This window comes from Delphinus delphis, chromosome 4 (genome assembly GCF_949987515.2).
Source record: "Delphinus delphis chromosome 4, mDelDel1.2, whole genome shotgun sequence".
Taxonomy (NCBI): domain Eukaryota; kingdom Metazoa; phylum Chordata; class Mammalia; order Artiodactyla; family Delphinidae; genus Delphinus; species Delphinus delphis.
The window spans coordinates 125,563,218-125,586,898 of NC_082686.1; the positions used below are offsets into that span (position 1 = coordinate 125,563,218).

General features: G+C 40.9%; 2 protein-coding genes across 2 annotated transcripts in view; both read right to left on the reverse strand.

Moving 5' to 3' along the window:
* Positions 1 to 367: 367 nt before the first annotated feature.
* Positions 368 to 10,404, reverse strand: COMMD2 (COMM domain containing 2). Its single transcript, XM_060011409.1, has 5 exons — positions 10,269 to 10,404; positions 10,096 to 10,173; positions 9,350 to 9,432; positions 6,054 to 6,227; positions 368 to 1,609 (listed from the first exon to the last, which is right to left on the reverse strand). Exons 1-5 carry the CDS (start codon positions 10,333 to 10,335, stop codon positions 1,412 to 1,414), a joined length of 600 nt encoding a protein of 199 aa, XP_059867392.1. The 5' UTR covers positions 10,336 to 10,404; the 3' UTR covers positions 368 to 1,411.
* A 6,912-nt stretch (positions 10,405 to 17,316) lies between these two features.
* ANKUB1 (ankyrin repeat and ubiquitin domain containing 1) overlaps positions 17,317 to 23,681 on the reverse strand; it is a 41,240-nt gene continuing 34,875 nt past the window's right edge. Inside the window, exon 6 of the mRNA XM_060010087.1 lies at positions 17,317 to 17,446. Within this exon, the coding sequence (XP_059866070.1) occupies positions 17,317 to 17,446 (130 nt within the window). The remainder of the gene's footprint in view (positions 17,447 to 23,681) is intronic.

Here is a 23,681-nt window from a genome sequence, read left to right on the forward strand (position 1 = left end):
CACTTTGACCTGAAAATCTCTAACACTTAGAAGGCAAAGTATTGATAGAGCTTAGAGTACAGTTTAGAGTCTGACGTTTCTAAAGACCTTCCTGAGTTGCTGCATGGGATGAGATTCTCAGAATAAGGTCTTGGCTAGATATTTAAGACTGAACCCCAGTTTCTACCCTTCCATACGACTTTCTCCTTAAGTCTGTTACTCCTTAAGCCTCCTTGTGTCTCCTTAAGTTTCCCTGTGTCCCTGTACTCTATGAGGCTGACCTGACACATCAGCATCTGAATTTTTCAGGCTCACAGCTTACAGTTACCCACTAAAAAGCAAAACAAAACAAAAATCAAGTTTGTAAGGAAGAAGGGATATTTGCTTGGAATGTAGTAAACATGGCCTCTCTTTGCCCTCTTTATATTTTATTCGAACAGAATTATAAAAAGTGACTATAATTTACATCCAGGTAATTAAGAATTGATTACATTATGTCTGCATCCATTGTTTATAAATGTAAATGACAGTGTATCTGTTAGATGCTTTGGATAATAGGGAAAAAAAGTAGTCCTTAATAAAATGCAATATATTCACACAAATTTGAGTACTATTTAAGCTTATTATCCATGGCAACTTAAACTTAAGCAACATGGTAAATACTTACTATATTCACAGGCAAAGAAAAATGCAAGAACTGCCTAAATATAGCATTAAAAAAATTTATATTCACTTCCAACTATTCTGTGGCTATTAACATCATGGGGTGCTTTTAAAGGTCACAAACATTAAACTGTCTAGGAATATTCTGAATAGTAATAGCATTACATTGTGAACTTTACTGTCAAATTTAGGCCAATAAGGAGGAAAATAATAAAGTTAAGTAGTCAGAAAAGTATCAAAAAAAAGTACAGTCATTTATATATACAGAGGATTTGAACAGTATAGATTCACTTCCAGTTGATTCAATCCTATTTACACATTTAAAATACAAAATACATCTTTTTTTTTTTTTTTTGCGGTACGCGGGCCTCTCACTGTTGTGGCCTCTCCCATTGTGGAGCACAGGTTCCGGACGCGCAGGCTCAGCGGCCATGGCACACGGGCCCAGCCGCTCCGCGGCATGTGGGATCTTCCCGGACCGGGGCATGAACCCATGTCCCCTGCATCGGCAGGCGGATTCCCAACCACTGCGCCACCAGGGAAGCCCCAAAATACATCTTAATTGTCAAGAAGCTGACCACATTTAGCCCCAGGAAAGGAAATTTACTTAGCCTTTGATCATGACCTCAGTATCTTCACACAGGAAAAGAAATGTTATGAAATAAATCTCTATGGATTTATCACTATCAATTAAAAAATTTATTTTGAAAAGTAACTGCTGCATATCATCAATTCACAAGTGATTCTAAGGGAAGGAAACAACTTGGGACTACTTGATATTGCGCACAACTCTCCTACAGTGGTTTGTTTTCATTTCTTCCAAGGCTTGTTCCAATTGCTGAACCAAATGAAGCAGGGTGGCTGGGTCTGTCTGCAGCACTTGGGTGTTGTGATCTCCGTTCTGATTAAGGTGCAGCTTTATAGTCACTGATGGTTTCATCTGTTGCCTGAGGCTTCTGCTTGCAAGCTTGATTTTAAATGGAATAAGAGCATAAGGACTATTTAATAATCATGCTAAACATATAATAGTTACATTATACCATACATAAAAATCTAATTTCAGATGAATCACAGACTTCAAAAAGAAAAGTAAGCTTTAAAACCTTTGGAAAGAGGGACTTCCCTGGTGGCGCAGTGGTTAAGAATCCGCCTGCCAATACAGGGAACACGGGTTCGAGCCCTGGTCCAGGAAGATCCCACATGCCGCGGAGCAACTAAGCCCGTGCACCACAACTACTGAAGCCTGCGCGCCTAGAGCCCGTGCTCTGCAACAAGAGAAGCCACCGCAATGAGAAGCCCGTGCACCGCAATGAAGAGTAGTCCCTGCTCGCCACAACTAGAGAAAGCCCACACGCAGCAACAAAGACCCAAGGCAGCCAAAGATAAATAAATAAAATAAGTTTATATTAAAAAAAAAACCTGTGGAAAAAAAAAAAGAAACCAGAATGTATAGTCAATCAGGATGTATAGTCAGCATGGAAGGGTTTCTTAAACATGATACAAAAAAAAACCATAAAGGAAAAAAACTGATACATTGAACAATCATTAAAATTTCTTCGAAGGATACCTAAAAATGGTAGAAAAACAAGCCACAAACTGAGAAAAGATATTTTGTAACACATACAACCAAAAAAAAAAAAAGAAAAACTTAGTATCAAGAATGTACGAAGGGGCTTCCCTGGTGGTACAGGGGTTGAGAGTCCGCCTGCCGATGCAGGGGACACGGGTTTGTGCCCCAGTCCGGGAAGATCCCACATGCCGCGGAGCGGCTGGGCCCGTGAGCCATGGCCGCTGGGCCTGCGCGTCCGGAGCCTGTGCTCCGCAACGGGAGAGGCCACAGCAGTGAGAGGCCTGTGTACCGCAAAAAAAAAAAAAGAAAAAAAAAAAAAAAGAATGTACGAAGAACTGCTCTGATTTAATACAAACCCCACAAAACCAAGAAAAAATTGTACAGAGACCTATCTAAGCACTCTGCAGAAGTAACACAAATAAACATAGGAACTATGTTCAACTTTATTACAAATCAGTAAAATGGCCAATAAAATCGTAAGATACTGTTTATCTGACTTGCAAGAATTAGAAACCTGTCCATACGGAGCACTGTAAAGTGATGGTAATGAAAACTCTCATCCACTGCTGGTGAGAGTGATGACAGAATCACTTTGGAAAACGTATACATGACCAGCAGTTCCACTCCTAGGTATTTACCTTAAACTCTTACACATATACACATATTCATAATAGTATTTGTTTCCAAGAGTCCGAAACTAGACAAATCTCAAATATTCTTTAACAACAGAATGGATAAATTGAGAATATTCATACAGTGAAATGCTTACTAAATGACAGCAAAAAGAAGTGAACTACAGCAACATGAATTGTCATGAATAAATCTAAAAAGAAAACGTTCAATCAAAAAAGCAAGTTGCAGGGCTTCCCTGGTGGCACAGTGGTTAAGAATCCACCTGCCAATGCAGGGGACACGGATTCAAGCCCTGGTCCGGGAAGATCCCACATGCCGCAGAGCAACTAAGCCCATGAGCCACATCTGTTGAGCCCGCATGCCGCAACTACTGAAGCCCGTGTGCCTGGAGCCCATGCTCCACAACAAGAGAAGCCACCTGAGCACCGCAACGAAGAGTAGACCCCGCTGGCCGCAACTAGAGAAAGCCCGTGTGCAGCAACGAAGACCCCAACACCGCCAAAAATAAAAAAAGACAAAAAAAAAAAAAAGCAAGTTGCAGAAGAATACATGAAAATCTAAAAACTATACAGTCTAGTGAAAATATATATATTAAAAAAACTATAAAGAAAAGATTAACAGAAAATTCAGGAATTCAGGATAATAATTACCCTTACGGGGCTCGGAGGGGGTTGTCATTTGGGGAGGGTGATTCAAAGGTACTGAATGACAGTACTACAGGATAAAGAACAGTAGCCCACAAAGTTTTTCTTTCCACAAAGTTCTTGATATGGACTTATTTTTTTAATGGGGATGAAATTCTGTCCTTCTCCCTCTAAAAATAACAGCAGCAACTTTAAAAGGATCAGCCCTAAAGGTAACATGCTCCTGCACCGGTCTCAGATGCATTCAATGTACTGATGCTATTTAACAAGTGCTGGCAACTTATGGAGTATGGGAAATGCTTCTATTAGAAACTAACCTATGATGATTCATTTATTTCCCATCAGCAACGGCACAATAATTAGCTGGTAACTATCCATTTGCTACCAGTCTCCATGAGATGAGTCAGCTACTCAAAAATGAAAGGTTCTATATCCTGTTACTAGTTTCCTAGCCATTTATCTGGTCTTCATCTGACAAGACTTCTTTTCCTTCCTTCCTTGAGCTCAGTAAATCCATTAGTTCTCTGAGTAGCTTTTTCAGCCCTTAAATACACCTCACCACATGGCAATATTCATTCAATATACCCTCAACATTAAACTGTATTAGTCCTTGCAGTAACACAGCAATTTAAACTCATTTTACTGGGCAAATGAACTCTCTTGAGTCTAATTTTAGAAATTTCAATTGCCTAAGTTTCTAACTTCTAAAAATGTCTTAATAATGGAAAAACTCAAAGCAAATCAATAAAGCTGAAAAAAGAACCTCTAAGGGCTACTGGAACCCAAAAGTCAGATGCTATCTCCACATAAGAGAGGGATACAAGATAAACTAGTGCTGAAGTTCATGAACATGACCATCCCCAAATCTCCTCCACCTGGTCATTATGAGAGGACGTAAACATAAAGGCATAACCACAGTGATCTCTTCCTCCCCGTGAGCCCCACAGGAGCTGCTGCTTCTAAGGTCTCCAAGAGCATAAACTGTGCCAAGTTCTTTGCTGTAGCCACACCACTTGGCACATGATAGGTGTACAAGAAATATTTAATAAATAACACGGTTAAGAAGCTGCTGACCACCTCTCCTTATTTATATTCAGTACTGAATGCCTATTATGTGTCAGGCATTGTGTCGGAGACACAGTAGTGAACAAGACACAGCACTTACCGTCAAGGAGCCTATAATCTATTTATACTTTCTCCTGTGTTAATATATATTCAAGCACTCAACACACTGGGATATAACTGCTAAACTCTAACTGAATTTCTATAACCTATCTGGGCCATTCAAATGAGGAAGAATCCACTATTACAGCAGTTTACAAACTTTATTGCACATTAGAATTACCTGGGTGACAGGGGAGCTTTAAAAAATCCTGATACCCAGGCCAAACTCCACACCAATAAATCAGAACCTCTAGGGTAGAACACAGACATCAGAACTTTTAAAGTTCCCTGGGTTATTCCAGTGTGCAATCAGGTTTGGGAACTAGGGAGCTATCCCACATATTCATTTGTTCATTCCCATATCCACGTGGGCCTTTACAACTTATGCTGTCTCCTCTGTCAAGAATATTACGCTGGTTTTCTCTATCCATTCATTTTTCTGAAATTTCACTTCCTTTTCTTGAAGCTTTTCTGGATCATGCCAGTGTACACTGAACTACCTGAGCTATATAGCTTTTTTGAAATACTCAGCTGTACCTTCATTTATACAATTCTATTCTTTTTTTCCTCTCCAGAACCTTATTTCACAACTATCTTTAATTACTAGTTATTTTGAGGACACTAATATCCCTAACCAGATAACATCTTTTCTAGCTGAGAAAGTGTCTTACACTTCTTTTGTGTCCCAAAGCATTCAGAACAGCTCTGATTACAGCTGATTAGTGAGTGGATGGCATTCAGCAAACATCTATTAACTAACTTATCTGTCACTGCTTGAGAAAGGGCTTCACGTGATAGTTTGAAATATCCCTTTTGGTTATTTATGTGGCTTTAAAAACAACTCAATCTCACAAAAAGAAGGCAGACACAGAAGAATATTTACTGAATCATTCCATGTATAGAAAGTTAAAGAGCAGGAAAAAGTAATCTATGCATCAGGAGTCCGGACGCTAGTTACCTTTGAAAAGGAGGATAGGGGAAGTAATTGGTAGGAGGCAAGGAGGATGCTTCTGAGGTGCTGGTCATGGGTAAGTGTTGGTTTCATGAGTGTTTTCACCACATAATCCATTGGGCTGTATATTGACCTGTGTACTTTTTTACATATGTGTTTTATTTAGACAGAAAGTTCTTAAAAAGCTAAGCACCACTTTAAAAATATGGATAGCCATCTGCTTTTGCAAATAACCTATTTCTTATAAACTTCACAAATTAAACCAATGTGAACACATTAAAAATATAAGAAAATGAACTATTTGGGAAATGGTCTAAAAATGAACATTAAAAAACTAAAGTTTCAAACCAGAGTTTGGTTAAGATGGTAAAGAACAAAAGAAGCCTCAGGACATAAACCTAAAATAAATCTTATATTCTATGTCAGGTTTAAAAAAAAATAGTCATACCTGTACATCTAGTCGCCACTCAAGGCTGTGGTAACTGGGAAGGTCTGGTGCCAGTTCACTCAAGATAGTTCTGATCTCTTTTCTGTTGTCCAGATAAAGCTGAAGCAACAATTTGTTCAGTTCCTCAGAGAATCCAAGAACAAACACCGAGTCTTGGAAATCCAGCTCAGAAATCTAAAAGTGAATCGAGTTTAACAGAACATCAAAATTTATTTTTGTCTAGGAAATGCTGAAATACTGGATACATGCAAAAGAATATGAAATCCCTTAATTCTTTCTGTCTAATAAAAGAAATAACACTCCTTAGTAAAAGGCAACCCTTGCCCACTATTCCAAATTCCGAGTTTCTGATACATAAAAATAAGCAACAAAAACAAAAATAAACTAGTGGGACTATTTCAAATTAAAAAGCTTCTGGGGGCTTCCCTGGTGGCGCAGTGAATAAGAATCTGCCTGCCAATGCAGGGGACACAGGTTCGATCCCTGGTCCGGGAAGACCCCACATGCTGCAGAGCAACCAAGCCCGTGCGCCACAACTACTGAGCCTGCCCTCTACAGCCCACAAGCCACAACTACTGAAGCCTGCGTGCCTAGAGCCCGTGCTCCGCAACAAGAGAAGCCACCGCAATGAGAAGCCCGCACACCGCAATGAAGAGTAGCCCCCACTCACCACAACTAGAGAAAGCCCGCGCGCAGCAATGAAGGCCCAACGCAGCCAAAAATAAATAAATAAATCTATAATAAAAAATTTAAAAAATAAAAAGCTTCTGCAGGGCAAAGGAAAGCATCAACAAAATAAAAAGGCAACCTACTGAATAAGAGAAAATATTTGCAAATTATATATCTGATAAAGGGTTCATATCCAAAAAATATGAAGAACTCATATAATTCAATAGCCAAAAAACCAAACAACTCGATTAAAAAATGGGCAGAAGATCTGAATACACATTTTCCAAAGAACACATACAGATGGCCAACAGGTACATGAAAAGATGCTCAACATCATTAATCATCAGGGAAATGCAAGTCAAAATCACAATGAGATGTCACCTCACACCTGTTGGAATGGCTCTTATCAGAAAGACAAGAGGTAAGTGTTGGCGAGGATGTGGAGAAAAGGGAACCCTCGTGCACTGCTGGTGGGAATGTAAATTGGTGCAGCCACCATGGAGAACAGTATGGAGGGTCCTCAAAAAATTAAAAATCGAACTGCCACATGATCCAGCAATTCTACTTCTGGGTATTTATCCAAGAAAACAAAAACACTAACTTGAACAGATACATGTGCCACCATGTTCACTGCATCACTATTTACAATAGCTAAGATAAGGAAACAAACTCATTGTCTATCAATGGAAGAATGGATAAAGAAATTGTAGCATATATACACAATGGAATATTATCCACCATAAGAAAAAATGAAAGAATAAAATCTTGCCGTTTGCAACAACATGGATGGAACTCAAGGGCATTATGCTAAGTGAATTAAGTCAGACAAAGGAATACTGTATGAGCTCTCTTACATGTCAAATATTAAAAAACAAAACCAAAAAACCCACCAAGGTCATAGATACTGAGAACAGATTGGTGGTTGCCAGAGGCAGGGAGTAGGAGGTGGGATGGGAGAAATAGGTGGAATGGTGTCAAAAGGCTTTTTTAAAAAAAAAGGCTTAGTGAGAGAATGAGGGCTCCTGGTTTGGGTAAGTCCTAGTGGGATACTCAGATGCTGACTGGACACAAAGAAATCATATATTTGACCAGGAAAGGGAGCTGGGAGAGAAGGGCACGGAGACACAGTTTTGCTGTCCAATGGTTCAGCATTACTGGGGACCAATCCTAATACTGGCACTGACCCTCAATAGGATATAAGGAAGCTGCCAACAGCAGCCTTACTTTTACTCCCTTATTGGATGATTGAAGTGAGGAGGGGATAGAAAGGTAGAGAAAAGGTAGAGAAAGCACAGTCTTTCTCTTTGCTCCTCTTCCTTTCGTTGTATTCACCTCAGTCACTTTAACTCTACTTTCCTTGCTCTTTTCCAATTTCTGCATGCCACCCTTTCTTTTTCAGGTTTGTTAATGTCACTAGACTTGTTTCTGTTTATAATAGCATAGGCTTGTGTATTTTATCCCTTCAACAAATATTTTCTGAGATCCTACTGCGGGATAGGTCTTGTGCTACGAAGACAGAGCTTAACAAAACAAACAGGCTCATTGCCTTTGTGGAGGAGATTATAGTCCTTGGGGCCGGGCAGGTTGGGTTAGCTGACCAATCACACCAGGTGGTCTGTCAGAAGATTCAGTTTGACTACGCAGAAGAGCAAGAAGCTAGAGATCTATTCTCAGGAGGGGAGCAGCCAGGAAAGCTCTGGATAGGGCCAGAAAGGATTGCTTAGGGCAGCAAAAATGAGTTCCCCATATCAATTAATGGAACATGGATTTATGGGACAGGGCATTTGCTGTGGACCACCTGTAAGTGTAATATTTTAGAAAGTCTGACAAAAGGGATCTATAAAATAAATTTTTTATGTAGTTGCTCATAACCACTCAAATAATCTAACTGTTAGGGTGAAAACCACTCAAGTAAGCCACACTGCATCTTTTATCACTTCCAGCATTAGGATTCACTATCAAAATGTTGAGCCCCTACTGTAGTTTCCCAAATTCGCCTGATCTTAAGAATCACTTGAAGCACCTTGGGAAAAGATTAATTCTCAAGTTGCTCCTCTGGAAAGCCTGATTCAATAGGTTTGAGGTAGGAACCGGGAATCTGCTTAACAAGGGTCACGCGTGATTCTTACAGAAAGGTAAATCTGAGACAGAGTAGAATGGATAATATGTAAATTAAGCCCCATGCAGCCACTTGTAATTTTTCAAATATTTTTCTCTATTATGAGCATGAAGAAACAAATACTGGTACAAGATCCCTCAGCTAGTATTAAGGAAGGGGAAACTAACACTTAAAAAAAAATGGAAAAATGTTCTCAATTCTCCAATAAGCTATATACTGCTAATATGCAAAAAATTATATCATTTCATTCTCCCTCCTCTTGGGATACATACTATAGTATATGGTTTAATAACATGCAGAATTAGAGGCAATGCTAATTTATACTGACAAGAGGTGTTCATGCCAGCGGATCACATTATAGTCAGATTGCTTAGGCATGGCTTCACTAAATCCATTATAAACCAGTAACAACATTACTGAAATGAGCAGATCCTGCCAGGACTGATGTAGAGTATACTGAACCTCCTTAAGGTCCTGCTAATACAAAACAGTCCACAAAAGCCCTTACCATGAGCTTTGAACTTTCAGTGAGGAGGTGTATTAATCCTTCCACACCATGTTGGACAGTGTCACTACTCACGCTGAGTTTTCCTGAAAAAAGAGGAAAAATGAGCAAATAAATTATGTGGTATTTATTCTTTTATTCAAACTCTAAAGGGTAAATGTTATCTATTATTCCATGTTTTCAAACACTGCAATTATTATAAAAAATAATTACTTGGTAATAGCCTCCGGTTCATTCTCCACTCCCAGCCAAATGCCTTCAGTATTTCCCACCATGTAACCTTTACAAAAACAGACCCGTGGAGACAATACCAGGCGCACAGTCCTTCTCTTGAGTGCGCCGCTACTTCACGCCTGGCAGAAGGGACAATAATAGATACCGTCCCTCCTCCATCGGGGTAAAAATCCTTCAGCAAAAGTAGATGTCTGAACAACTAATAATAACCAAACACTTGTATATTTATGGTTCACCCAGCTATTCCACACACTTGGATGCAGGTAAGCATCACAGTATTCTGGCAGATGGTATTATGTCCATTAACACGTCAGGAAATCGACTTAATACAGGCTTTTAAAAACTCACAATACTTAGGGGACGGGCAGGATTTGCACCCTGACTGAAGAGCCCTTCTGCTTTTATTCTGCCACAATGGGAATAAGACCTTTAGAGTCCCAATAACTCCTTCCCCTCCAGGGGGACAAAGAACGCACTTCGCGCAGTTTTCAGCGCTGTGCCTCCCCCCTGCTTACTCGCAGCGCCTTCGTAGATCTTGGGGTTAGAGCCACGCCTCAGGAACTCCACCGCAATTCGCCCAAACTCAGCGACCACTGCAACGGAAGCCAGGAGACCCTTAGCACCGGGCGCTCCCACCGATCCCCTCCCAGACCGCAGAGCACCACCCTCCGCCGCCGGGCCCCCTGACCCGCGCTGTCCACTTGCGGCAGGAAGGCCAGGTGCTCCTTGTGCTCCTCCGACAGGTCCAGCAGCATCTTCTCTGGCTAGCCGATTTCACCCCGCAGCGCTAACCCCGCCCTCGCCACTTCCGGGCCCTGAGTCCAAGCGTAAAAAGACTCCGGCGTCTCAGCGTCTCGAGCTTTCGGGCCCGACTTACCGCCGTCCTACACTCAAATGCCTTCCGCGGCGCAGACTGGGATGAGAAGATTCTTCCGTTCGCCAGTCAGTTGTAGCCTGCCGGGTGTAGAATGCTATGCTCTGAGGAAGATGAAAAGAAGTTTAAAATTCGACACGCCCCCCCCCCCCCCCCCCCCCGTGGAGCTTACATTAATAATATCAATAGCTAACATTTATTAAGCACTATGTCAGGAACTGTTCATACAGTGAACTTATTTAGAGTTCACAAGAACCTTATGAGGTAGGTACCATTATTGTTCCCATTAGAGACAATGAAACTGAGAGACAGGTCAAGCAGTTGAAAGTAACTTTTATAGAGGTATTAGTTTGTACAGAGCTGTTGTATATGTTATCTTACTTGATTTATCTTATTTAATATGCTCAATAGCCATGACATCATTTGTACGGTGCGGGCCATCGTTTGTACAGATGAAGAATCCAAGCTCCAAAGACTATGTCATAAGCCAGTGACAGAGCTGGAAGGAGAAGGTCAGAGCCCTTGATCACCTGCTCCAAAACCCGTCATTCTGCACAGGAGGCTGAAAGCTGAAGGTTGGTAACAAATTCTGTGAGTGATTATAAATTAGGATAAAGACAATGAGGACGAGGAAGACGACGACTACGCTTGTCTTTATTTTTATGTGTTGGGGGCAGTGTGAGAATTTGGTTCCTTTACCAACTCACTCTTCTCACCTGTTGTGGTGCAAATATAAGAGACTACAGAATGGCTAATTGATAGTCTTCAAATCTCACTGTCTTGGTGGGGGAAAGCATGGGGGAAAAGAGAGAGAGAGACGGAGAGAGACTTCACATCTACAGTTGTTATATCTAGGGATATAGATAGAAAGCTGTCTGTCTATACGTCAAGCTCTCTATACTCCATGTCTCCTGGGCAGAAGCGAAAACTGGAAGAGTTTTTCAGCTGTGCTCTCTGTGTCTACCTCATCCCTTGCATCTGACTGAAACTGAAATTGTTTCCCATACTGGGGCACAGAAAGGCAGGTTTTTAAACTTGTTAGTTAGGTCTTGAAGCAGCATTTGCAGAGAGAGCCCAATTCTTACTTAGACTATGTTGCAGATCAGCAAAAATGGCATTTTCTGAAGAAGGTTTTATACATACATTATTGAGAAAATGTCCATTATATATAGGGAATAAGGAATGCCGAAATGAATTTACAAATAGGTGTAATATTATGCCAATATAAAATAGCATTTCTTCCCTGTGATCTCAGGGACTGAAGTGGGAGTGAAGGTGGGGGCGGGGCAGGGTTGAAGGTAGGAAATAAGGATTAACAGAATGGGGTGGTCAAGGAAGGTGGTCAAAAAGTCAAGTTATAGCTGGGGGAACCAGCCTGGGAGTTAAAACTTCCTACGATGAGGTACAGAGTGACTTTCTGTTACCAAATGTTATGTAGTTGTTTAGAGGTAATTACCTGAGTGAAAAGTCAAAAGTCTAGGTTCCAGATCTGGCTCTGACTCTCACTACCTGTAGGGCCTCCAACAAGTTATTCATATATGTTATAAATGTAAGCTCTTCATTTGTAAAATGGGTATTTTAATGATGACTGTCCTTCTGTGTCATGCAGGGCTGCTATGATGCTCAGATGAATTAATAAATTCATATTAAGAAATTGATTTTGATGATCAACTTAAACAATAAATTAGCATTAACAAATGATTTGTTAACTGAAACATTTATATTTTATAGGAGCAGATTTTGTGTACACAGGTCATTGGGAATTCCATGAGCATGATCATGCTAAAATCCATTCATTTAATATAACAAATATTTATAGAGCAATGACTCAAAGCTCAAGCATATGCTATGCCTTGGCAACTTAGAGATGAGTAAAACACTGTCCTTGCCTTCTAGGAGATGATAGTAAAGTAAAGGAGACAGTCAAGTAATCTGAATACAGTGTGATGAGTGGTAGTACCCGAGGAAGGAACAAAATGACCTGGAGCAAAGAGAAGGTGACACTTAACTTTGATTTAAATAAGATTCAGGTTTAGAATAAATGTCCCATGGTATCCTGTCTATGCTAATAATAATGCTTTACAACTGTATAATATTATAAGAAAATGAGCTCTTAATGTCACTTCATGCTATCTTACTAGGGCTAAAGTGAAGAAAGGATAAATACTCTGTAATTTTTCAGTTGATTCTGCCAAGGAACAAGGCTTCATATCAATTGTCCTCTCACATTTTCTCCTTATCATCCTCCACCTCCTTTTTTTCCTCTCATATTTCCCCATATTTCTTTCTTCTTCATAGAAACTCCTGCCCCAGCATCTTTGCACCAGGCACCTCCTTGGTTGTGTTTTCAATGATACATAAAATAGTATCCTCTCTTGAAAGGAATCTCAGTTCAATTCAGCACGCTGTAAAGGGGAAGGAAGCATGGTGACACACATCACTCACATGAATTGCCCTCTCATGAGTCTGAGGCTGCCGTCAAATGCATGAATTAGCTTCTGAATTTTTTTTCATTATTTTAGTTAACTTTTTCAACTGGATGATAAAATGCATACAGAAAAGGATACAGATTCTTAAAAAGTACTTCTTGTTGAATTTTCTCAAATTGAACACATCTGTTAACACAGATCAAGAAATAGAATGTGGGTTTCCCTGGTGGCGCAGTGGCTGAGAGTCCGCCTGCCGATGCAGGGGACACAGGTTCGTGCCCGGGTCAGGGAAGATCCCACATGCCGCGGAGCGGCTGGGCCCGAGAGCCATGGCCGCTGAGCCTGCGTGTCCGGAGCCTGTGCTCCGCAACGGGAGAGGCCACAACAGTGACAGGCCCGCGTACCGCAAAAAAAAAAAAAAAAAAAAAAAAAGGAATAGAATGTTACCAGTACCCCAGAACCTTTGCTGTGCCCTGTTCCACTCACTGTCCCCTCTTGCTGTCTCTACTATGAACTAATACCTATGTACATGCTGCCTTACAACATCTCTTTGGTATCATCTTTGTATTTTCTTTTGTATTAACCTTCTATGTGCCCCAACCCCATAATATCAAACTACAAACCTAAAGTTATTTTTTTAAATGAGATTTAGATTTTAGGTGCTTCTGACTATTGTAACAGAATCTATCTTAAAAATCTTCCTAGCAAATAGCATCAAAAATATGCAATATTTAAGAAAACAATAAGTGATTTGTAAGACCTCTACACTAAAAACTAAAAATCATTGATGAGAGAAATCATGGAAGACTTAAATGGGGACATATACTATGGATAGAGAAATATATCATGGGCTGTAATATTCACTATTATTAAGATGTCAGTTGTGACCAATCAGAATCCCAACAGGCTTTTTTATAGAGACCGACAGGTTTATTTTCAAAATCTACTTGGAAGTTCAAAGGACTGAGAATAGCCAAAACAAAGTAGGAAAAAGGACAAAGTTATTCATACTACCTGATTTCAAGGCCCACAGTAAAGCTATAGTAATTAAGACAGTGTGGTTTTAATATAAGGAAAAATAAATAGGCCAATGGAATGGAATAGAGAGTCTGGAAATAGATCCATACATATATTGTAAATTGATTTTTGACAAAAGTACCAAGGTATTCAATGAGGGGAAAGAACTTTCAACAACTTGTACTAGAACAATTTGATAAACTTATGGAAAAGAATTGACTCGCACCTCACATCACACACACAAAAATAATTAAGGATGGATTATAGACCTAACATAAGAGCTAAAACTGTGAAACTTCTAGAAGAAAACAAGAATATCTTCATGAATTTGGGGTAGGCAGAGATTTCTTAGAGAGGAAGCAGAAAGCATGAACCATAAAAGAAAAAAATGATAAATTGTACTTCATTAGAGTTAAAAACTTTCATTATCAAAAGACACCATTAATAAAATGAAAAAGAGCCACAGATTGGGAAAATATATTTGCAATACATGTATCTGACAAAGAACTTGCGGGACTTCCCCAGTGGTGCAGTGGTTAAGAATCTGCCTGCCAATACAGGGGACACTGGTTTGATCCCTGGTCCAGGAAGATCCCACATGCTGCGGAGCAACTAAGCCCGTGCGCCACAACTACTGAAGCCTGCACTCTAGAATCCAACTACTGAGCCCAAGTGCAGCCAAAAATAAACCAACTTGTATCATGAGTATATTGGAATCTCTGATAAACCAATAATTAAAAGATAAACAACACAATTTTTAAAAATTTATTTATTTATTTTTGGCTGCGTTGGGTCTTCCTTGCTGTGCACGGCTTTCTCTAGTTGGGGTGAGCGGGGGCCACTCTTCGTTTTGTTGCACGGGCTTCTCATTGCGGTGGCTTCTCTTGTTGCAGAGCACGGGCTCTAGGCGCATGGGCTTCAGTAGTTGTGGCACGCGGGCTTAGTTGCTCCGCGGCCTGTGGGATCTTCCTGGACCAGGGCTCGAACCGGTGTCCCCTGCATTGGCAGGCGGATTCTTAGCCACTGCACCACCAGGAAAGCACCACAATTTTTTAAACGGACAAAAAACTTGAGTTGACACTTCACAAAAGAAAATGTACAAATGGCCAATAAGCACACAAAAAACATTCAGTATTATTAGTTATTAAGGAAATGCAAATTAAAACCACGAAATGTCATTTCAAACCCACTAGAATAACTAAAAATCAAAAGTACTAATAACACCAAATTTTGGTGGATCTGTGAAGCAGCCAGAATACTTGTATATTGTTAGTGGAAGTGTAAAACAATAATACCACTTTGGAGAACTGTTAGGTAGTTTCTTATAATGTTAAATGTACATTTACTCTATTACCTAACAATTCCACACCTAGGTGCTTGCCCAAAAGAAAGGAAAGCATATGACCAGAAAAAGACCTTTACAGTAATGTTTAAAGCAGCTTTATTCACAATATCACAAAACTGAAGCAACCCAAAGGTACACACATTTGAATAAATTATGGTGTGCCTACACAATGGAATACTACTCAATAGTAAAAAAAGATCTACGGAAGACTCGTATGGAGGAAGTACAGATATTGGAGTTATTAGACCTGTACTCTAAAATAACTATGAATAATATGTCCAAAACATTAGATGACAGATAAAGTATTTAATCAGAGAAGTAGAAACTGTCAAGAAATTAACAAATTAGAAAGCATATATACAACGTAAAGAATAAACAAAAGATTCATTGTAGAAAACTAGTAGAATTGACAAAATCATTACAAGACTGACTATTCGTGACAAAAATAAAATAGAGAGGGCAAAAGATACAAATATCAGGAATGAAAAAAGGGATATTACTACATAGAGAAAAAGGAAAACAATATACTACTAATACATACAACAATGTAAATGAGTCTCAAAAGATTAAGTTGAGCAAAATAACCCAGACATAAAAGTAAACAACTATATGATTCCTTTAATTGGGAAATGTTATGCATGGAGGTAGAAATCAGAATAGCAGGAATTCCTGGTGGCGCAGTGGTTATGAATCCGCCTGCCAATACAGGGGACATGGGTTCGAGCCCTGGTCCAGGAAGATCCCACATGCTGCAGAGCAACTAAGCCCGCGCACCGCAAGTACTGAGCCTGTGCTCTAGAGACCGTGAGCCACAACTACTGAGCTCACGTGCCACAACTACTGAAGACCACGCGCCTAGAGCCTGTGCTCCACAACAAGAGAAGGCACTGCGATGAGAAGCCCGTGCACCACAACGAAGAGTAGCCCCTGCTCGCCGCAACTAGAGAAAGGGCGCAGCAACGAAGACCCAAGGCAGCCAAAACTAAATAAATAAAATAAATAAATTTATTAAAAAAAAAGAAATCAGAATAGCAGGTGTCTATATGGATGAAGATAGACTTAGATAGGAGCCTGAAGGAACTTTCTGGGGTAATAGAAGTGTTCACATCTTGATTGCTGTTAGTTACACAGATGTATATATTAGTTAAAGCCGTTGATTTAAGATCTTTGCAATTTACTTATGAAAACTCTACCTCAATTTTTTTTTATAAATTTATTTATTTTTTAAATTTATTTTTAGTTTTGGCTGCATTGGGTCTTTGTTTCTGTGCATAGTCTTTCTGTAGTTGTGGCATGCAGGCTTCTTGTTGCGGTGGCTTCTCTTGTTGTGGGAGCACAAGCTCTAGGCACACAGGCTTCAGTAGTTGCAGCACACGGGCTCAGTAGTTGTGGCTCATGGGCTCTAGAGCACAGGCTCAGCGGCCATGGCGCATGGGCTTAATTGCTCCGCAGCATGTGGGATCTTCCCGGACCAGGGCTCGAACCCGTGACCCCTGCATTGACGGGCGGATTCTTAACCACTGTGCCACCAGGGAAACCCTCTACCTCAATTTTTAAAAATTAATAGTAAGCAGTGTTTTAGCAGAAATTCAAAAGATGTCTGAGGCCAGTATTAGACTTAGATGGTATTTATAACTCTCCTAGGGACTTGCCCTATATAGAATTTTTTTAAGTTAATTTTTTACTATGTACTACATTCATATGGTTTAAGAAACAAAAAGTATTTTTAAAAATCCCAGGAAAGCAAAAATAAGAGAAAGTAAACATTCTTGCTCATGTCCTCGTTTCCCACTTTCCCAGTTGCCCTACCCTGTTGGCAACTACTATTCTTAGTTTCTTATGAATTCTTCCTCAGACTCTTTATGCAAAAACAAATGCCCTAAATTTTCACTTTGCGTGATGGAGTCCAAGGAAACATGGTGTTAAACATTAAATAACCTGTTGATAGTCATGTAGCGTCAGAACTGTTATTAGAAATTCCAACATTAGAACTGTTATTAGAAATGTTAGCATTAGAACTAGAAGTTCTATTTGACCAGGTCTTCACCCAAACTGGGATTGTCATGACTTTTCAAAGCAAAATTTCCGGAGAATTTTCACACGCTGTCAGGCCTCCTTGGGTAGTCAGGTTAGAAATGCTCTTTTTCGCTAGGACTCTTGCTATTCCTAACAGCTGAAGCCGTCGTTTCTCTTTAAAGGCACTGTAAGAAAACAGAACATGATTTATAAGGAGGTCCATTCTTGTCCCCATTTATAGCTAAAATGATGGAAATCTTTAGGTTGATTTTGTAGCTGTGGCTAATTTATCTTGTCATATGAGGAATTAAAATAGGAAAGAGGAATCTTTCTAAATCCAGTTCCTAGTGAAGCAGTGGGAATGATATTTCCCCAAGGCAATACCGGAAGCTTAGCACGCACAGCTAGAAATAGAAAGCCACTCAATGTCATAGAATTCTCTGGGTTGAAACTTTTTTTTTTTGGCTGCGCTGCACAGCTTGTGAGATCTTAGTTCCCCGACCAGGGATTGAACCCTGGCCACAGTAGTGAAAGCCCAGAATCCTAACCACTAGGCCATCAGGAAACTCCCAAACCTTTTTCTAACTATTCCCCCAGGCATCTCTATACATACTGACCTATTCTCCCTCTCCTTTTTTCCCACCACAAATACATTTTTTCATGGGTAAGATATTAGGTATTTTGATAGCCTTTAACTGAAATGCAATGCAACAACGTTTTGTGATAGTTATTCTCTGGCTGTATGCTAACAAAAACATAAATGTGAATATGATTGCTCCTACTTTGTAGGATGCGAATGTGATTTACTACAGAGGGGTTTTGCATTTCCTTGAATGTTGGGGTCCTCTGAGGTCTTATCCTTTGTCCTCCTCTCTCTCTGTACCCTCACCGGGAGGCTTTATTTACTAACTGCTTCAACTCCCATATTCATGACTCCCAAATCACAACCTTTCCAAAAAGATGCATATCTCCAATTATCAAATAAAATCATTTGATAATTGGACGTCCCCCACACTTCCAATTTACATGTCTTTTATCTTCTTCCTAAACTTGTCCCTTTCAGTATCCTTGTTCTAACACAGTGATGTTACTCTTCTCACCATCTCCAAAACCAGAAACAAAACTCATTCCTCCTCTGTCCACCACTGAGCCCAATTAGCGATGACATTTTGTAGATTATTCCTCAGAAATATCTGTCATATTTGGCCTTTCCCCTCTTCCCTAATTACTGCTGTTCCAGTCCAGGTCTTTATTGCCTCTTGTTTCTCTTATTGCGGAGTCTCCTAACCCTATTGTAGTCCTTCCACACCCTTAGTGTTACTTATTTCCAGTGACTCTTCTACACATCTCCACCAGATTTGTCTTCAAAAATAAACAAGAACTGATTATGTGATTTGTTTGATAAAAAAGAACTTCTGTGATCTTCCTACCTACTTCCTCCCCATGGAAAAATATAAGAAGCAAACTGTCCATTTGGACCCACAAAATGCCTCTCACTGTAGGTGTAATTTACCTTGCCAGTCTCATCTCCAGCCACTTCCTCCCTATCCCCTCAAATGCCTTTTGCAAATCCACTTACTTTCCTGAAAACTAAATTTCTTTCTTACCCTTTCACAAAACAGTGTCTTAGACCATGTAGCCACCTTTACCTGGCTCCTTTTTCTGACCACCACCCCTTTCGTGTGGAAAGTCTCATAGATTTAAAGGGCCTTCACTCCATCTATTAGGAGCAACCTTGCGTAAAAGTACCTTAGTGTTTCAAACATTTGAACTAGATCCAAGTCTGGCTGATTCATCTTTAATCTTCTGGATTAACTCCTTGTTTTCCCTCAATGACTGTGTCTCCTTGGGCCCTCTAAATGGGGTTAACTCATCAACGCTGTCCATATATTCACGTCCTATGCCATAAGGAAATCACTCAGACACCTTTAGCCTTTCTCCGTATCCCACCCGAATTGATTTAAAGTCCTCTCTCTCCCTTTCTGTTGCATATCTAGCTCCTCTCTAAGCTTAGTGCTTGTCTTGATTCTCTCCCTGGCATTTGAACTCTGGCTTTTCTGTGTTTATTCAAAAACTGTTTATTGAGCACTTACTATATGTTGTTAAAAAACAAAATTCAACTGAGTAAATTTCAAGATATAACTTGCTTTATTCAACGATTCGTGAGTCAGGCAGCATCCCATGTGGGAAACAGAAAGGAGCTCCGAAGAGCTGAATAATATGGGAGACTTTTATAGGTAGAAGGGGTCAGGGACAAGGAAAGAGCCATTACCTCATCTTTCTTTGGGGGATGGCAGGGTTTTATCAGATAGATTACCTTACTACTGCTGACCAGGAAGTTCCAGACTGACTATTTTAAGACTAGGAGAGAGGTTGACATTGCCATTAGTTTAGGTATTAAGTCTTGGTGTGCTGATGTGGGGCTTAGCACAAGGGACTCCATTTTGGGCCTATTGTCTCCTTTTTTTAACTATACCAAGCACTGTTCTATGTGCTGAAGAAACAAAGAGTGAACAAAACACACAAGGTCCCTGCCTTCATAGAACTTAGATTCTAGTGGGGAGGCAAATACACAAATAGAAGGCTAATATAATACTGTAATGGCTCCATGAATAAAAACAAGACAGAGTTGGCAGGAGGGGGTACAGGCCGGCACCTCCCAGGTCAGTTTTTTCTCTAACAGCCTCTGCCTCTTTGCCAGCCCAGACTGGCAAAATGTGTGAAAGTGGCCTAACTTAGGCATTTTGTCCTTGAGTCATCATTTTCTGGGTTCCTGGAACGTACCCAGGAAAGCCAAATATGGTTACATCAGTCTGGCATGCAAAGAAAACAGGCATACTCATCAACAGGGTTGCCTTGCTACCGCATCATTTTGCTTCCATCAACTGGGCTCTCGCTTGGACTCTGTGATCACTAGGCCCTGCTGCAAATATGTCTGTAAGCTCCTAGGAAGACCTGGGATTTCCTATAGCTGCCCATATCTCTCTAAAGAGCACTATGGACAGTGCTGCTTCAGCAGTGGCTGGGAGTCTCTGTGAGCCCAGAACCTCACCCCTGCTTTGATTATCTCCAAAGACAAGAGTCCTTCCATCCACCCTGCCCCTCATTCCTTATCATATGCAATCTACCACCACATCCTATCAATTTCTTTCTTATATTTGTCTCCAACCCATTTACTTCTCTCCATGACTCCTACAATGCAGTCTCCCACCATCTCTGCCCTGGACTCCTATCTGGACTTCCAGAATCCATTCTTATTCTCCTACACTGAAGCCAAAGTGGTCTTAAAAAATCCAAAGCTGATCAGGTCAAACCATTCAATGCTCTCTCCTTGTTTTTAGGGTAAAATAGCCCAGGTCTTCTTATGGAGCCCTGCCTACCTCTCCATGTTTGTCTTGTACCTCTCTTGTCTCCCTTTGCTCTAGCATATCTTCCCATTTCATAACTTCCCCATAAGCTCCAGCCACAAGGCCTTTGCACAAGCTCTTTCCTCTACCTGGAGCACTGCATTCTTCCTTCCCATCCTTCAGATCTCAGCTCAGACATTTTCTTAGGGAGGTCAAGGTCTATGTCAGACTTCCATAGAACCTCTCTCTCCAAGTTCCTCTCCTTCATAGCACTTTCCCCAGTTAGCCTGGGTGATAATGCCCATCACACCAACTAAACGGTTTGCCTCACAAAGAGCAGGACTGTATCTGTATTTGCTCTTGACTGTATAGGGTGACCAACTGTCCTGATTTGCCCAGGCCTGAGGGATTTCTCAGGAAACAGAACTTTCAGTGCTAAAACTAGGAAAGTTACCACCATACCTCCAGCTCAATAAATGTTGGTTGAATGAATAACCATTAGTAACCACTAACTGGGCCATCAGCCCAACCACCTAACTGAATCTCAGTGTTTCTTTTCAGCATAGAAGTCCCAACTTACGGAGGAAAGAATGGTATAACTATATCCACCTCTCCCTGGCTTCTATGCATCCATTAAACACCTATTTATTGAGCCCTTACTGTATGCCGGGCGCTGTGCTAAAGATATAAAAGTGAATAGAGGAAACAAGGTTCTTGCCCACCTGAATGGGTCACGGATTCAGGGTCCTCAACTGGAGGGCAAGGCCTGGGCATGCAGCATTGGACAAGCTAGGCTGGGCAGCTGAACCCTCAGGTTTCAGTCAACTCTGTGACTCGTGTAAGCTGAAGGTCCAGCTCATGTCTCCCTTTGCTGTTCTTGTGGGCTCTCTCATCAAAGCAGAACTGAGGAGATGATGTGATGCAACTGGTCTCCTAAACCCAGTGCTAAGGAATGCACAAGAACGGTGCCCTGCTCAGTGCCTGTGCTTTCCTAGGGCTCACGTGCTCCTCTATGCAAAATGGCAAGCTTGCCAGTAAAGGGAGGTCAGCAGAGCCTTAGCCCCTGCTTCCACTGTACCCCAGTACCTTATGCAGAGGTGGGGTTGGGGGAGAGACAGGGAGAGGGAGAGGGTAGTTTATATCCCGGAGGAATCAAAGAGAGAAAATACCTGCCCCATACCCATTGCAAGGTAAACTTGGAAAGTACAGGGCAGGCCTTTTTCTACAAGGGCCAGCAACTGAATTGTACCAAACTGTTCTTGGGGGCAGGGGTACTACTGGCAGTTTCTTCTCAGGGAAGGGTGATTTATAACACAGTAGCACAGAAGCTGACCCTTAGAGACTTTGTCAGGTCCTCTTCTTCACTCCTTCACTACAACTCCCTCTGAGCCTTGGCCCCTCCTAGCTGTAGATATGTAATTCACTCAAAAGTGAATTACATATCTACATCACTCAAAAGTAGCCTCTCATACTGTATAGATGGGTACAATTTGCTACAACCTTTCAGGAAGTTAACTTAGTATGTATATGTCCTTTGAATAAGCAATTTCACTTCAGTGAAAGTGTCCTGTAGAAATACTTCCATAAATGATTAAGTATTACACATAAAAGGATATATTGCACCACTGTTATCATGGTGAAAAATGGAAACAACTTGAATGTAAATCAAGAGAGGACTGGTTAAATAACTTATTATACATGGATGCAGTGGAATACTAGGCAGCCATTAAAAAGGACAAGGTAGTTCCTTCTCCCTAGCATAGAAAGATTTGATGGTTATGTCTAAGAGATATATATTTGGGAACATAAATGCAGTAAAATCCCTTTTAGGATGAAAAGGGCATGCACACATACATATCTCACATACATATATTGAGATACATGGAAAAGTTCTAGGAGACTACAAATAGTAATAATGATGCCTTCTGGGGAGATGGATGGGATTCATTAGAGGAGAGAGGAGTGGGGCTGGAGGATGGATGGAGACTTTCATGTTTACTTTATACATTCCCATATATAAAGGGATGTTGTTCGGATGCTTCCCAGAAAGCACATATTACTGTATTTTCTAATTAAAATTCTTTTAAAAAATATATTTATTTATTTGGTTGCATGGGCTCTTAGTTGTGGCAGGTGGGCTCCTTAGTTGCAGCACCTGGGCTCCTTAGTTGTGGCTCACAGGCTCCTTAGTTGTGGCACGTGAACTCTTAGTTGTGGCATGCATGTGGGATCTAGATCCCCAACTAGGGATCAAACCTGGGCACCCTGCATTGGGAGTGTGGAGTCTCATCCACTACGCCACCAGGGAAGTCCCTTAAAATTCTTTTTTTAAGGGAAAATATTACATTGCCCAGCTTTCTGTTCTGCACCAACCCTGCCTTCAGGCCAAACAGACTTCTTCTCTGCCTCCTCATTTGTTTTCATCTCCCCTCAGACTCTCCTTTGCTCCTACAATCCCCAACAAATAGAGCGCTTATCAAAAGGAGTTTGGGGAGGAGTTACTCCTGTATCAAGAGTGAGGTTGGGGGCATGACCAGGCCAAGCAGGTTTATTCCCTGTATTCACCTTCCAAGGCTGAGGCAAACACCCTCATCAACCACAGTGGTTTAAACTTGTGGCAAGGGTCCCCTGCCCCATCCTTGGTACTTTTCATCAAAGTGAAACAAAACAAAACAACACAGAGAGCTCTACTTTTATCAGGAGCGTGGGAGCCCATCAGAGTCACCGCTGGGGACTGTCACCTATTCTCAGTGCACTCAGGACACTGAACCTTCTGGACCAATCCTCCATATCTGAATCTTTACTAAGCTGGACTTCCAAGTTGCATCAGCCTCACTGGAATCAGACAATAAGCAGTAAGAAAGACAGTTTTCTAGACACACCTTGTAAATATTCTTTGATCTGTATAAAGCTGACACCATCTTCTGGGGAATGAGACTCAATCTGGCCTGAGTTACTATCATCTCCACACCAGCCACATGCACCAACCCAGCACTGGATCTGAGCTAACTGCAGCAATACTCTGAGTCAACCCTCACAGGTATATTTTCGTGAATCTAAAGGTGGAGCTCCA

Excerpts from the sequence above, each read along its gene's own strand:
- COMMD2 (XM_060011409.1), bottom strand. The coding sequence starts at position 10,335 with ATGCTGCTGGACCTGTCGGAGGAGCACAAGGAGCACCTGGCCTTCCTG. Across the intron at positions 6,228-9,349 it reads CTGAAAGTTCAAAGCTCATG|ATTTCTGAGCTGGATTTCCA; the intron begins GTAAGGGCTTTT and ends ATTCACTTTTAG. Across the intron at positions 1,610-6,053 it reads AGTGGCGACTAGATGTACAG|CTTGCAAGCAGAAGCCTCAG; the intron begins GTATGACTATTT and ends TTTAAAATCAAG.